The following is a 16,224-nucleotide window of genomic DNA, read 5'->3' as shown; positions in this document are numbered from 1 at the left end:
TAAAAGAGTTATTGAGGTTTATAGTGTCTGGAGTATTTGTGGAAGCTGAATGATAATTAATCCCTCCAATCACATTTTCTCTCATTTTAGTTTGTGACGATGAATCTGCGGAGAAACTGACAAAAGAAGGTACTTGAAGTTGTTCTTTGATATATTTTACAAGAACTGAAACCGACCGCTGAAGTGACGCACTAATCATTAAATAAACATTAAAGGGGGGGTGAAATGCTCATTTTCACTCAATCTCCTGATAATCTTGAGTATCTATAGAGTAGTATTGCATCCTTCATATCTCCAAGAAGTCTTTAGTTTTATTATATTTATAAAAGAAAGATAGGCTGTACCGAGTCTTTCCAGAAAAAACCTAGCGTCTGGAGGCGGGCCGTGTGGGCCTAAAGCTGTGCTAACGCGCCGATAGCTAACAACACACAGAGACAATTGAAGCAGTTTTACTCACCGCCTGCGACCGCAAACCTTTATCATTGTGACTGCTCGATCCTTAATCATTAGACCATCTGCAAATCCGTCGATCTGGGCTTTGTTTATAAAACAATCATCGTCGAAATGCAGGGAACAAACAACCTTAGGCTACACAACTCCGTTTTTGCCCCGGAAAAACAAACTGCATCCACTGTTCCCTTAACACTGGGTTCTTTGGGAAGCTGAACACGGTAAGCTTTCCCTCACATCCAAAAACACACTTTGGAGACATTCTTGAACAAATCCTATGCAGCGCTGCCGATGATTTCCTGTTGAAGCGCGTTGATGTGCGCGGTCTCGCTCTCCTCTGGTCGACGTGTGCGCGGTCTCGCTCTCCTCTGGTCGACGTGTGCGCGGTCTCGCTCTCCTCCGGTCGACATGTGCGCGGTCTCGCTCTCCTCTGGTCGACGTGTGCGCGGTCTCGCTCTCTTCTGGTCGACGTGTGCGCGGTCTCGCTCTCCTCTGGTCGACGTGTGCGCGGTCTCGCTCTCCTCTGGTCGACGTGTGCGCGGTCTCGCTCTCCTCTGGTCGACGTGTGCGCGGTCTCGCTCTCTTCTGGTCGCCGTGTGCGCGGTCTCGCTCTCCTCCGGTCGACGTGTGCTCGGTCTCACTCTCCTCAGGTCGACGTGTGCGCGGTCTCGCTCTCCTCTGGTCGACGTGTGCGCGGTCTCGCTCTCTTCTGGTCGCCGTGTGCGCGGTCTCGCTCTCTTCTGGTCGCCGTGTGCGCGGTCTCGCTCTCCTCTGGTCGACGTGTGCGCGGTCTCGCTCTCCTCTGGTCGCCGTGTGCGCGGTCTTGCTCTCCTCTGGTCGACGTGTGCGCGGTCTCGCTCTCTTCTGGTCGACGTGTGCGCGGTCTCGCTCTCCTCTGGTCGCCGTGTGCGCGGTCTTGCTCTCCTCTGGTCGCCGTGTGCGCGGTCTCGCTCTCCTCTGGTCGCCGTGTGCGCGGTCTTGCTCTCCTCTGGTCGCCGTGTGCGCGGTCTCGCTCTCCTCTGGTCGCCGTGTGCGCGGTCTTGCTCTCCTCTGGTCGCCGTGTGCGCGGTCTCGCTCTCCTCCGGTCGACGTGTGCGCGGTCTCGCTGGTCGACGTGTGCGCGGTCTCGCTCTCCTCCGGTCGACGTGTGCGCGGTCTCGCTGGTCGACGTGTGCGCGGTCTCGCTCTCCTCCGGTCGACGTGTGCGCGGTCTCGCTCTCCTCTGGTCGACGTGTGCGCGGTCTCGCTCTCCTCCGGTCGACGTGTGCGCGGTCTCGCTCTCCTCCGGTCGACATGTGCGCGGTCTCGCTCTCCTCTGGTCGACATGTGCGCGGTCTCGCTCTCCTCCGGTCGACGTGTGCGCGGTCTCGCTCTCCTCCGGTCGACGTGTGCGCAGTCTCGCTCTCTTCTGGTCGACGTGTGCGCGGTCTCGCTCTCCTCTGGTCGACGTGTGCGCGGTCTCGCTCTCCTCCGGTCGACGTGTGCGGGGTCTCGCTCTCTTCTGGTCGACGTGTGCGCGGTCTCGCTCTCCTCTGGTCGACGTGTGCGCGGTCTCGCTCTCCTCCGGTCGACGTGTGCTCGGTCTCGCTCTCCTCTGGTCGACGTGTGCGCGGTCTCGCTCTCCTCCGGTCGACGTGTGCGCGGTCTCGCTCTCCTCTGGTCGACGTGTGCGCGGTCTCGCTCTCCTCCGGTCGACGTGTGCTCGGTCTCGCTCTCCTCCGGTCGACGTGTGCGCGGTCTCGCTCTCCTCCGGTCGACGTGTGCTCGGTCTCGCTCTCCTCCGGTCGACGTGTGGGCGGTCTCGCTCTCCTCCGGTCGACGTGTGCGCGGTCTCGCTCTCCTCCGGTCGACGTTTGCGCGGTCTCGCTCTCTTCCGGTCGACGTGTGCGCGGTCTCGCTCTCTTCCGGTCGACGTGTGCGCGGTCTCGCTCTCTTCCGGTCGACGTGTGCGCGGTCTCGCTCTCCTCCGGTCGACGTGTGCGCGGTCTCGCTCTCCTCCGGTCGACGTGTGCGCGGTCTCGCTCTCCTCCGGTCGACGTTTGCGCGGTCTCGCTCTCTTCCGGTCGACGTGTGCGCGGTCTCGCTCTCTTCCGGTCGACGTGTGCGCGGTCTCGCTCTCCTCTGGTCGACATGTGCGCGGTCTCGCTCTCCTCCGGTCGACGTGTGCTCGGTCTCGCTCTCCTCTGGTCGACGTGTGCGCGGTCTCGCTCTCCTCTGGTCGACGTGTGCGCGGTCTCGCTCTCCTCCGGTCGACGTGTGCGCGGTCTCGCTCTCCTCCGGTCGACGTGTGCGCGGTCTCGCTCTCCTCCGGTCGACGTGTGCGCGGTCTCGCTCTCCTCCGGTCGACGTGTGCGCGGTCTCGCTCTCCTCTGGTCGACGTGTGCGCGGTCTCGCTCTCCTCCGGTCGACGTGTGCGCGGTCTCGCTCTCCTCCGGTCGACGTGTGCGCGGTCTCGCTCTCTTCTGGTCGACGTGTGCGCGGTCTCGCTGGTCGACGTGTGCGCGGTCTCGCTCTCCTCTGGTCGACGTGTGCGCGGTCTCGCTCTCCTCTGGTCGACGTGTGCGCGGTCTCGCTGGTCGACGTGTGCGCGGTCTCGCTCTCCTCTGGTCGACGTGTGCGCGGTCTCGCTCTCCTCTGGTCGACGTGTGCGCGGTCTCGCTCTCCTCTGGTCGACGTGTGCGCGGTCTCGCTCTCCTCTGGTCGACGTGTGCGCGGTCTCGCTCTCCTCTGGTCGACGTGTGCGCGGTCTCGCTCTCCTCTGGACGACGTGTGCGCGGTCTCGCTCTCTTCTGGTCGACGTGTGCGCGGTCTCGCTCTCCTCTGGTCGACGTGTGCGCGGTCTCGCTCTCCTCTGGTCGACGTGTGCGCGGTCTCGCTCTCCTCCGGTCGACGTGTGCGCGGTCTCGCTGGTCGACGTGTGCGCGGTCTCGCTCTCTTCTGGTCGACGTGTGCGCGGTCTCGCTCTCCTCTGGTCGACGTGTGCGCGGTCTCGCTCTCCTCCGGTCGACGTGTGCGCGGTCTCGCTGGTCGACGTGTGCGCGGTCTCGCTCTCCTCTGGTCGACGTGTGCGCGGTCTCGCTCTCCTCCGGTCGACGTGTGCGCGGTCTCGCTCTCCTCCGGTCGACGTGTGCGCGGTCTCGCTCTCCTCCGGTCGACGTGTGCGCGGTCTCGCTCTCCTCTGGTCGACGTGTGCGCGGTCTCGCTCTCTTCTGGTCGACGTGTGCGCGGTCTCGCTCTCCTCTGGTCGACGTGTGCGCGGTCTCGCTCTCCTCTGGTCGACGTGTGCGCGGTCTCGCTCTCCTCTGGTCGACGTGTGCGCGGTCTCGCTCTCCTCTGGTCGACGTGTGCGCGGTCTCGCTCTCTTCTGGTCGACGTGTGCGCGGTCTCGCTCTCCTCTGGTCGACGTGTGCGCGGTCTCGCTCTCCTCTGGTCGACGTGTGCGCGGTCTCGCTCTCCTCCGGTCGACGTGTGCGCGGTCTCGCTCTCCTCTGGTCGACATGTGCGCGGTCTCGCTCTCTTCTGGTCGACATGTGCGCGGTCTCGCTCTCCTCTGGTCTCGCTCTCCTCTGGTCGACATATGCGCGGTCTTGCTCTCTTCTGGTCGACATGTGCGCGGTCTCGCTCTCCTCTGGGCGACGTGTGCGCGGTCTCGCTCTCTTCTGGTCGACATGTGCGCGGTCTCGCTCTCCTCAGGTCGACATGTGCGCGGTCTCGCTCTCCTCTGGTCGACGTGTGCGCGGTCTCGCTCTCCTCTGGTCGACGTGTGCGCGGTCTCGCTCTCCTCCGGTCGACATGTGCGCGGTCTCGCTCTCCTCCGGTCGACATGTGCGCGGTCTCGCTCTCCTCCGGTCGACATGTGCGCGGTCTCGCTCTCCTCTGGTCGACATGTGCGCGGTCTCGCTCTCTTCTGGTCGACGTGTGCGCGGTCTCGCTCTCTTCTGGTCGCCGTGTGCGCGGTCTCGCTCTCCTCCGGTCGACGTGTGCGCGGTCTCGCTCTCCTCTGGTCGACGTGTGCGCGGTCTCGCTGGTCGACGTGTGCGCGGTCTCGCTCTCCTCTGGTCGACGTGTGCGCGGTCTCGCTCTCCTCTGGTCGACGTGTGCGCGGTCTCGCTCTCCTCTGGTCGACGTGTGCGCGGTCTCGCTCTCCTCTGGTCGACGTGTGCGCGGTCTCGCTCTCCTCTGGTCGACGTGTGCGCGGTCTCGCTCTCCTCTGGTCGACGTGTGCGCGGTCTCGCTCTCTTCTGGTCGACGTGTGCGCGGTCTCGCTCTCCTCTGGTCGACGTGTGCGCGGTCTCGCTCTCCTCTGGTCGACGTGTGCGCGGTCTCGCTCTCCTCCGGTCGACGTGTGCGCGGTCTCGCTGGTCGACGTGTGCGCGGTCTCGCTCTCTTCTGGTCGACGTGTGCGCGGTCTCGCTCTCCTCTGGTCGACGTGTGCGCGGTCTCGCTCTCCTCCGGTCGACGTGTGCGCGGTCTCGCTGGTCGACGTGTGCGCGGTCTCGCTCTCCTCTGGTCGACGTGTGCGCGGTCTCGCTCTCCTCCGGTCGACGTGTGCGCGGTCTCGCTCTCCTCCGGTCGACGTGTGCGCGGTCTCGCTCTCCTCCGGTCGACGTGTGCGCGGTCTCGCTCTCCTCTGGTCGACGTGTGCGCGGTCTCGCTCTCCTCTGGTCGACGTGTGCGCGGTCTCGCTCTCCTCTGGTCGACGTGTGCGCGGTCTCGCTCTCCTCTGGTCGACGTGTGCGCGGTCTCGCTCTCCTCTGGTCGACGTGTGCGCGGTCTCGCTCTCCTCTGGTCGACATGTGCGCGGTCTCGCTCTCTTCTGGTCGACGTGTGCGCGGTCTCGCTCTCCTCTGGTCGACGTGTGCGCGGTCTCGCTCTCCTCTGGTCGACGTGTGCGCGGTCTCGCTCTCCTCTGGTCGACATGTGCGCGGTCTCGCTCTCCTCTGGTCGACGTGTGCGCGGTCTCGCTCTCCTCTGGTCGACGTGTGCGCGGTCTCGCTCTCTTCTGGTCGACGTGTGCGCGGTCTCGCTCTCCTCTGGTCGACGTGTGCGCGGTCTCGCTCTCCTCTGGTCGACGTGTGCGCGGTCTCGCTCTCCTCCGGTCGACGTGTGCGCGGTCTCGCTCTCCTCTGGTCGACATGTGCGCGGTCTCGCTCTCTTCTGGTCGACATGTGCGCGGTCTCGCTCTCCTCTGGTCTCGCTCTCCTCTGGTCGACATATGCGCGGTCTTGCTCTCTTCTGGTCGACATGTGCGCGGTCTCGCTCTCCTCTGGGCGACGTGTGCGCGGTCTCGCTCTCTTCTGGTCGACATGTGCGCGGTCTCGCTCTCCTCAGGTCGACATGTGCGCGGTCTCGCTCTCCTCTGGTCGACGTGTGCGCGGTCTCGCTCTCCTCTGGTCGACGTGTGCGCGGTCTCGCTCTCCTCCGGTCGACATGTGCGCGGTCTCGCTCTCCTCCGGTCGACATGTGCGCGGTCTCGCTCTCCTCCGGTCGACATGTGCGCGGTCTCGCTCTCCTCTGGTCGACATGTGCGTGGTCTCGCTCTCCTCCGGTCGACGTGTGCGCGGTCTCGCTCTCCTCTGGTCGACATGTGCGCGGTCTCGCTCTCTTCTGGTCGACGTGTCGGGATAAATGCCTTTTCCGGGAGAAATGCTCATATAAGGAGTTCCACTCTCGTCTACGTCATTAGATCTACGATCGAAAAAAAACAGCCGAAACTTGTACCAACCCGGAAGTAAGATTTTCGGCACAGAAATTGTCTGTTATTCGTCCAAAATATATATATATTTTTAACTTTGGCCATGTTAAGCATGAGAATCCATCTCTTTAACACTGTAAACAACTCTGAATACATGAAACACCATTGTACCCCCCCTTTAACATTCATGTTGTAGCAGAAGAAAACATTAATATTACAGGTTTGGTGACTCACAAAACACTGAGTTTAGGACTGAACTATTCACACACACACACACACACACACACACACACACACACACACACACACACTCAGTCACACACACTCTCTCTCTCACTCTCTCTCTCACACACACACACACACACACACACACACACACACATATACACACATACACACACTCTCTCTCTCTCTCTCACACACACACAAACAAACACACACACACACACACACACACACACACACACACATATACACACTCTCTCTCTCTCTCTCACACACACACAAACAAACACACACACACACACACACACACACACACACTCAGTCAGTCACACACACTCTCTCTCTCACTCTCTCTCTCTCTCACACACACACACACACACACACACACATACACACATACACACACTCTCTCTCTCTCTCACACACACACAAACAAACACACACACTCATAGTCACATGCACTCTCTCACACACACATACACACTCTCACACATACAGCAACACACACACATATATTCTGTTATATATTGATGATACAGAGACAGGAGTAGAATTCTTTCTCTAAAATCTCAAAGTATTTTTCATTTTAGTTATGGGAGACACAATTATAGAAGAACTGAGGAAACATGCAGGTATGACATCATCTCACTTATATATATATATTTCATCATCTTTAGTCATATATGCACATATTTGTAAATATGATCTCACACATGTTGAAGTGTAGGCTATTAATAATTGTTGCATTGTTTTCTTCACAGTTCAGATCACTATTGATCCTGGGCGTTCACATCCAGCTGTGAAGGTTTCTGAGGACCGTAAAATAGTGGGAAATGCTCCAGGATATAATCACACTGGAGAGGGATTTCCATATCAATTACGTGCATTTGGAACTCAAACATTTACATCTGGCCGTCACTATTGGGAGGTTAATTTAGCACGAGAAGATGCACCTCCTAAAAACTACTGGTTAATTGGTGTGGAGGAATATAGATATCTTCGCTCAAAGAACAGCTCTGCTTTAACTCCATCAAACGGTTACTGGTTCTTGTGTTCAGACGGTCCTAATGGTGTTTTCACCAACTCTGATCCACCAGTTAAACTCTCACTGACCCCGAGACCTGAACAACTGGGAGTTCTGTTAGATTATGATCACGGTCTGCTGTCATTTTACAGTGTCAAAGAGAGGAAACATCTGCTGACCATGAGCTCCAGATTCACTGGATCAGTCGCTCCGCTGTTTAATCCAGGAGTAGGAGATCAGAGTCCGCTTGTAATTCTGGATTGTCCAGAACCTGTAGAATCAGCTGTAGAGTCCAGTGAACCTTTACTGAGTAACAGCTCAGACGCCTGACTGACCAATCCAGTGTGTTTAGACAGAGGAACGAATATGAAAAAAGTAAATATCTCTTCTCAGATATACATACTAGAAAAGTGTATAAAATGCACAAGTAGAGCATCAAGCTCATGGTTTGATTCCCACTGAGATCATGAATACTGATAAAATGTACAGCTTGAACACAGCAGCATCAGTTCAACCAAACGTTAAGATACGACGACTTTAGATGAAGCATCGCTTTAGATGAAGCAATATTATTACAATAATCCCATAAGATCATCAGATCAAGTGCTGCACATTCTCTGCTCACAGCAACTATATTACAGCTCGAGACACTCTTGATCTGACTGAATCAGGGATCTCGTCTTGCTCTGATACTGACTGAACTGCAGAACAGAAAACTGAACAGGAACCAACAGTGTCTGACATTCATCTAGTGTCTGAAAGCAGAGATGATGAAGTGAGTTATTACAGTCTTCACATATTAAAGAGTTCTTCATCCTCTCTGTTACTAACACACAACCAGAAACACATGAACTTACTATAACTATACTTTTTACTTTCCTGCATGTAATTTCCCTAACCTGGTTATCAATCTGTGGTCCTGCTCTAAACTTGTGTATTATGAATATTGTTGGCTCTTACAACAAACTGCTTGTTCCTCATTTGTAAGTCACTGATAAAAGCCTCAGATAATGAATAGATGTAAATGTTCAGTCTTACAGGATGAATAAAACTCTTCATGCCTTTAAGATCAAGGGTCACAAAACATGACGCTCAAAAATATTTGTACTTTTTTACTGTATATTGATGGAGAACCATGATGTCTAAAATGTTTGATAAAATGTCTAAAGGTGCCTTGACCAAATACTTTTGATATTTAACAGATGATCGGTGTACTTTGGGCTCTTACTTTTCTTTTATAATACAATGTAACTAATATTGAAATGCACATTGATTGATGTTTGTGTTCATTTAATAAAAAACACAATGATCTGAAATGTAAAGTCTGATACAGATGGCTGAGGGCGAATGAAAACGAAAGACACAACTGCATTAATATAAAAAATAATTTCTTGTAGTTGTAAATATTCTCAGAATCAAAATACAACTGTCACAGTCACTTATTCTCAGTTTCATTATCACAGACTTTTAGTTTGTTGTCACAAGTTCCTGTTTCCCTTTTGCTCTATTTTCCCACCACTCATTTGTCTCCTTGGTTACCGTCATTATGAGTTCTGTGTTTCAGCTGTGTTTGATTATCATCTCGTTTGTGTTTGCTTTAGAAGTTGTACACTCACAGTCACTGTTTGTTAGAGATTGTTTTGTTTTCCTGCCTGTATGGATTGTCTTCGAAGTGGATTATTAAAAACTTTTTAAATGACAAATAAATAAATGGACATTGTGTCTATTAATGTTGCACCAATGTTGCTCCACATCCCTCCGGCTCCGCCTCTATCCTCTTTCCCACCAGCTCCACCTCAGTCCTCCTTCTCTCCAGCTCTGCCTCAGTCCCCCTTCCCTCCGGCTCCACCTCTATCCTCCGTCCCACCGGCTCCACCTCAGTCCTCCTTCCCTCCAGCTCCACCCCAGTCCTCCTTCCCTCCGGCTCCACCTCTATCCTCCGTCCAACCGGCTCTACCTCTGTCCTCCTTCTCTCCAGCTCTGCCTCAGTCCCCCTGCCCTACGGCTACGCCTCGGTCCCCCTTCTCTCCGGCTCCACCTCAGTCCTCCTCCTCTCCAGCTCTGCCTCAGTTCCCCTTCCCTCCGGCTCCGCCTCTGTCCTCCGTCCCACCGGCTCCACCTCAGTCCTCCTTCTCTCCAGCTCCACCTCAGTCCTCCTCCTCTCCAGCTCTGCCTCAGTTCCCCTTCCCTCCGGCTCCGCCTCTGTCCTCCGTCCCACCAGCTCCACCTCAGTCCTCCTTCTCTCCAGCTCCACCTCAGTCCTCCTTCTCTCCAGCTCCGCCTCAGTCCCCCTTCCCTCCGGCTCCACCTCTGTCCTCCGTCCCACCGGCTCCACCTCAGTCCTCCTTCTCTCCAGCTCCGCCTCAGTCCCCCTTCTCTCCGGCTCCACCTCAGTCCCCCTTCCCTCCGGCTCCGCCTCTGTCCTCCGTCCCACTGGCTCCACCTCAGTCCCCCTTCTCTCCGACTCCACCTCAGTCCTCCTCCTCTCCAGCTCTGCCTCAGTTCCCCTTCCCTCCGGCTCCTCCTCTGTCCTCCTTCTCTCCGGCTCCACCTCAGTCCTCCTTCTCTCCAGCTCCACCTCAGTCCTCCTTCTCTCCAGCTCTGCCTCAGTCCCCCTTCCCTCCGGCTCCGCCTCTGTCCCCCTTCCCTCCGGCTCCGCCTCTGTCCTCTGTCACACCGGCTCCACCTCAGTCCTCCTTCTCTCCAGCTCCGCCTCAGTCCCCCTTCTCTCCGGCTCCACCTCAGTCCCCCTTCCCTCCGGCTCCGCCTCTGTCCTCCGTCCCACCGGCTCCACCTCAGTCCCCCTTCTCTCCGGCTCCACCTCAGTCCCCCTTCCCTCCGGCTCCGCCTCTGTCCTGCGTCCCACCGGCTCCACCTCAGTCCCCCTTCTCTCCGACTCCACCTCAGTCCTCCTCCTCTCCAGCTCTGCCTCAGTTCCCCTTCCCTCCGGCTCCGCCTCTGTCCTCCTTCTCTCCGGCTCCACCTCAGTCCTCCTTCTCTCCAGCTCCACCTCAGTCCTCCTTCTCTCCAGCTCCGCCTCAGTCCCCCTTCCCTCCGGCTCCGCCTCTGTCCCCCTTCCCTCCGGCTCCGCCTCTGTCCTCTGTCCCACCGGCTCCACCTCAGTCCTCCTTCTCTCCAGCTCCGCCTCAGTCCCCCTTCTCTCCGGCTCCACCTCAGTCCCCCTTCCCTCCGGCTCCGCCTCTGTCCTCCGTCCCACCGGCTCCACCTCAGTCCCCCTTCTCTCCGGCTCCACCTCAGTCCTCCTCCTCTCCAGCTCTGCCTCAGTTGCCCTTCCCTCCGGCTCCGCCTCAGTCCCCCTTCTCTCTGGCTCCACCTCAGTCCTCCTTCTCTCCAGCTCCGCCTCAGTCCCCCTTCTCTCTGGCTCCACCTCAGTCCTCCTTCTCTCCGGCTCCACCTCAGTCCTCCGTCCCACCGGCTCCACCTCAGTCCTCCTTCTCTCCAGCTCTGCCTCAGTCCCCCTTCCCTCCGGCTTCACATCTGTCCTCCGTCATGAATAATTTTTTTTTGCAATCAAAATGACCGATTTTGGTGTGGCAATTTCCAGAAATTTCAAAATTCCAGAAGTTTTATTTATAATTAGAGCAATTTAACGATGATGTATTATGTTAGATGCACAATAGTCATAAAGGACAAACAAACACGTCAATGGATCATCTCCGTTTCACGTGGAAGATGGCGCTCAACACCCAGCGGCACAAGGAGGTAAAGGTAGAGGTAGAGGTAGATGCAGAGTTTGAAATGTTGCTGCTGACAAACGCTTGGAAAAGGATGACATAGAGCGTGTGCACATGTTGAAACAGAGAGAAGAGGAGATTTAGACGCTCCAGGCTTAAATGGTGTGGAAATGAATCTGTCTTTTTCATAGCTGAAGTGAACAATCACAAATTTACACAAATAGGCTGGATTACCTGCCGAGAAAAAGCAGCCAACTTCGGCGTCCGTTTTAAAATCTTTGCTCCTCATGAGCTCTTTCCATCTGGGAAAAGTTACTCCAATATTGACTTTGGTCTTGCTAATTTGCCTGTCGCGTTGACGTTTTAATTCTCTCTTTCGCTTCCTTGGCGACTCTGTTACATGTCCTCGAAAATAAGCGTGATCCTCCATCAGCAATCTTTCAAATCTGCCGGCAGTCGCGAGTAATCTCCCCCTCGCATTCGTCTCTGTGTCACTGAGTGTAAAGCGCAAAAGGCGAAGCTTGAATTTAAAGGTATGTTCCTCTTTGGCTAATGTAGTTTCAAGATGGAGGGGCAACATGGCGACCGGCATTCGAACCCCTCACCTGTATGTACTTTCAATGGCAGATTTTAAACTTACGAGAATACTTTATTACTTGAAAGAAGTAAATATACATTAATGAGCACATATATTTTTGAAAGAACTAAGTGTTTTTTGCTAAGAATCAACTAAAACAATTACACAGTGTAGCTTTAAAGACTGGCTTCAGCATCTTTTTTTCTTTTTAAAAGTTAGAAGTTAGAAATGTTTGTTTTCTTCTTTGATTAGTGGCAAAAACTTTGATAAACTCAAGAAAGAAAAAAGTTGCTGAAACCAACTTGGTGGGCTGGTGTGGCTGCAGTGCCAGGGCTGAGTTAATCATGTTATCTTCTAACCCCAGCTCCTGACATTTCGGGCTCAGACCCTGATGTTTTTTTCGGCCATGCTTATAGCCTGAAAACATCTCATCTGACAGAGGACTGTGTGGCGCTGCTGACTGTGTTATTTATTTAATTGCTATGAGATTGTTTGCTGTTGCGCACAAATCCTGGAGATATTCTAGGATAGGCTGAAATCACTCACGTGGAGCTTCTATGTGAGACAGATTTCAACAATCACCAGTCAGAGACAGCAGCAAAGCCAAAGCACAATGAAATAAGGCAACTTATGATTTTGGGGGTTTACATAGATATTGTCCGGTTTCATATTTATCAGTCAACTTTTCAAAATACATTTAAAACATTCTGGGCTGAAGATAACTGACCCCAGGGCCTTTACAAGTCATAATCCGTCCCTGTCTTTGCCAATTTAAAATGAACCATATTTTAATTTCAAACTCTGAGCTCCAAACACTTTTGTTAATAATAAAAAAAATAGAATAAATACATATATAACCCTATTAGAGGATCAGATTCAACCCTTAAACATCAGTAAAGCTCAGATTGTTCACTTAAACAGGGTCAAACAAAAAGCAAACTCTGATTTCACTATGAAGAACATTCCCAAAGCTGTCCATGCATCATATTAATGTTCCCATGAGCAGAAGCACAGGCTGATGAAGCCTCTCTCCTCCTCCAAACTAATGGCATCACCAAAAGGAGTTACTAAATTAAAAAATCTAAGTTAATATATTTATTTTCACTAACTGTCACATGAACCTGTCATGTTCTGTGATTCGGCATACGTCAGTACCGACGTCTAAAGTCTAATAAAAGACGATCTACTGTCTCCTTATATATTCGAAGATAGGTACACTTCACATGGTGTCAGAAGTGAACCGTCACATCACGCTGACTAAAAGAAGTAGTTTGACTGGAGAAAGCTGCCCAGAATGGCAAAGTTTTCGGCACCGGAGCAACTTAACTTCGCTAAACCGGAGGATTGGCCGGACTGGAAACAACGCTTCTCCAGGTACCGAATAGCAACAAAGCTTAACACAGAGCCAGCCGATGTTCAGGTCAGCACACTGATTTATTCTATGGGCCCGGAGGCAGAGCAAGTGTACAATTCATTTGGCTTGCCGGATGACGAGGATAGACTTGTCATAGGGATTAAAGACAAAGATCTTTCATTGAAGCTGCAAATGACAAGCGACCTCACTCTGACCTAGTGAGCTAGTGAAGAAACAGAACAGCGAGGCTGGTGCCAGCGACTTCTGATCCGCCTCATGAAGTTCAACCCTGTCGCTGAGTACATCCCAGGTAAAAACCTGATAGTACCTGATGTGTTGTCGAGGGACCCAGAGTCAAAAGTGGACGACACAAACCTGAGCGAGGACATCCAGGCATACGTGGACGCCATTGAAGAGCTTGAAAGGCCTAAAACAGTGCTGGAGCGCATAAAGACAGAGACAGAGAAGGATGAAACCCTGCAGAAGGTCAGACAGTACATTAAGTCTGGCTGGCCGCGATACAGAAAGGATGTTGTCAGACCTGCTTTAGACTATTTTAGGGAGAGATGTAGTCTTAGTGAGCATAATGGACAGGTAAAGAAGGGAAACCAAATTGTGATCCCACAAACAATGAGAACTGAGATGCTGGAGAGCATCTGTTGGATTGCTGTCTGATCGATTGCTCCTGTCTGCCTCGCTGCCTGCTGTGAGTGTGTTTGTTTGCTTCGGTGCTGTAAGCTCCGTCTTAGCCTAATATTTCTTTGTTTTGAACCATCATTTTACTACCATTTCTAGTTGTTTATACTACTACATTTTACCCAACATCTCAGATTAACCTGACATCGCTAGCTTTTGTTATTAGTACTACTAGCACAAAACGCTAGTAATTCGCTAGCCTGTTAACGCACCACCCGTGCGCTCAGCTATTTTATTTATTTATTTTTCTCTTGCGCGTCCGCGCCTTTGAGTTCATAAAAAGCTCAGGTGAGTAAGAATCACTCAACAAACACGGTGAGTAATGTCTTGTCCTGTTATTGTCACTTGCACTTCATGTCACATGTTTAGTATAGGCTTCTCTGTCGACAATATAGGATTTATATGTGATAAATGTAAGGAGACAGTTAGGTTGACAGAGAAGATTTCAGAATTAGAAACATGCATCCAAACTTTAATTGAGGATAGTAAGAGTGCTAGTGCTTTAGATGTTTTGGATGCGCATAGAATAGAGAACTCTTTACATGACGCGGTTCTGGCTGAAGTAGAGCCTGTGCAGCCGGGCAAATGGGTGACAGTGAGGGATCGCTCTAGTCGCGGATCTAAAAACCACTCTTCCGTTCCGATTACCATAACAAATCGATTTGCCCCGCTCAGTGAAACACCCACTGAGAATGATTGTGCCCTAGTTATTGGCGATTCTATTACACGGAACGTGAAAATAGAGACACCAACCACCATAGTCACATGTTTGCCGGGAGCCAGAGCGCCTGACATCAAAGCAAATTTAAAAGTGCTGGCTAATGCTAATCGTAAATTCTCTAAGATCATTATTCATGTCGGCACTAATGATGTTCGACTCCGCCAGTCGGAGATCACCAAAATTAATATTAAAGAGGTGTGTGAACTTGCAAGTACGATGTCAAGGACTGTAATTTGCTCTGGCCCCCTTCCTGTTCGCAGGAGTGATGAGATAGTTAATAGATTGTGTTCGCTCAACGGTTGGCTGTCTCGGTGGTGTCCGCTTAATAATATAGAATTCATAGACAATTGGAAAAGTTTTTGGGGCAAACCTGACCTGTTGAAAAGAGATGGTATTCTTCCCTCCTGGGATGGTGCTGCTCTTCTCTCTAGTAATATGGCTCATAGTCTTAGAGCTCAAACATGACAATCTGGGGCTCAGGTCAGGAAGCAGACAGACTGGCTAAACCGACCGTCTGCTAGCGGCCTCGCGTCACCCAGGTCAGATAAATCCCATCACATAGAGCCTCTCTCACCTAGCTATCATCATATAGAGACTGTGTCTGTTCCCCGAATTTGGAAATCCAAAAAAACGTTTTAACCCATCTAAGGTTAAAAATGTAATTGATGTCCAACAAATAAAAAACAGCTATAATACAGATGAGCAAATGCTAAAGCTTGGGTTGCTGAATATTCGATCGCTTACTTCAAAAGCACTCGTTGTTAACGATATGATTTCAGATAATAACCTAGATGTGCTGTGTTTGACAGAAATCTGGCTAAAACCAAACGATTACATTACTTTAAATGAATCAACCCCGCAAGATTACAGTTATAAACATGAGCCTCGTCTGAAACGCAAAGGGGGAGGTGTTGCTGTAATTTATAGTAATAGTTTCAAAACCACTAAGAAATCAAGTTTTAAATATAATTATTTTGAAGCATTGGTGCTTAATGTAAAAATATATAGTGTAAATGATAAATCACGTTTGAGATTTGTGCTGGCTACTGTATACAGGCCACCAGGGCACCATACAGACTTTATCAAAGAATTTGCGGACTTTCTATCAGAATTAATATTGACTGCAGATAAAGTCCTAATTGTTGGTGATTTTAATATACACATCGATAATGAAAAAGATGCATTGGGATTGGCATTTAAAGACATTGTAAATTCAATTGGAGTTAGACAACACGTGTCAGGACCTACTCACTGTCGTAATCATACTTTAGATCTAATATTATCACATGGAATAGATGTTGATGCCGTTGAAATTCTGCAGCAGAGCGATGACATCTCAGATCATTACCTAGTCTCGTGTAATTTGCATTTAGCCAAGGCTGCAAAGCCGATTCCGTGTTTCAAATATGTGAGACCTATCACTTCTGCTACTAAAGATTGCTTTATTAATAATCTTCCTAATCAGTTTCATCATCTCAGCATCTCAGATAGCTTAGAAGAACTCGATATTACAACAGAAACGTTTAATTCTCTCTTTTCCAGCACTTTAGACACAGTTGCTCCGTTGCGCTTAAAGAAGATTAAAGAAAATAGTCCAACGCCGTGGTACAACGAGCACACTCGGCCCTTAAGAGAGCAGCCAGAGAGATGGAGCGCAACTGGAAGAAAACACAACTAGAGGTATTTCGCATTTCATGGAAGGAGAGCTCAATTACTTACAGAGAGGCTTTAAAAGCTGCTAGATCTGCTTATTTTTCAACCCTATTAGAAGAAAATAAACATAATCC

General features: G+C 51.8%; 1 protein-coding gene across 1 annotated transcript; it reads left to right on the top strand.

The window, feature by feature from the left end:
• Window positions 1-94: 94 nt before the first annotated feature.
• LOC308683389 (butyrophilin-like protein 9) lies at window positions 95-9,089 on the top strand. The gene is made up of 3 exons (XM_081353858.1): window positions 95-129; window positions 6,961-7,002; window positions 7,132-9,089. The coding sequence occupies exons 2-3, from the start codon at window positions 6,963-6,965 to the stop codon at window positions 7,722-7,724; spliced, it is 633 nt and encodes a 210-aa protein (XP_081209984.1). The 5' UTR covers window positions 95-129; window positions 6,961-6,962; the 3' UTR covers window positions 7,725-9,089.
• The last annotated feature ends 7,135 nt before the right edge of the window (window positions 9,090-16,224 follow it).

This window comes from Scardinius erythrophthalmus (assembly GCF_964197995.2).
Source record: "Scardinius erythrophthalmus genome assembly, chromosome: 2".
Classification (NCBI taxonomy): Eukaryota; Metazoa; Chordata; class Actinopteri; order Cypriniformes; family Leuciscidae; genus Scardinius; species Scardinius erythrophthalmus.
This window is presented reverse-complemented; position numbering and strand designations above follow the sequence as displayed.

Coding starts and splice junctions, on each gene's coding strand:
- LOC308683389 (XM_081353858.1), top strand. CDS start 6,963: ATGGGAGACACAATTATAGAAGAACTGAGGAAACATGCAG. Junction 7,003..7,131: donor AGAACTGAGGAAACATGCAG/GTATGACATCAT, acceptor TTTTCTTCACAG/TTCAGATCACTATTGATCCT.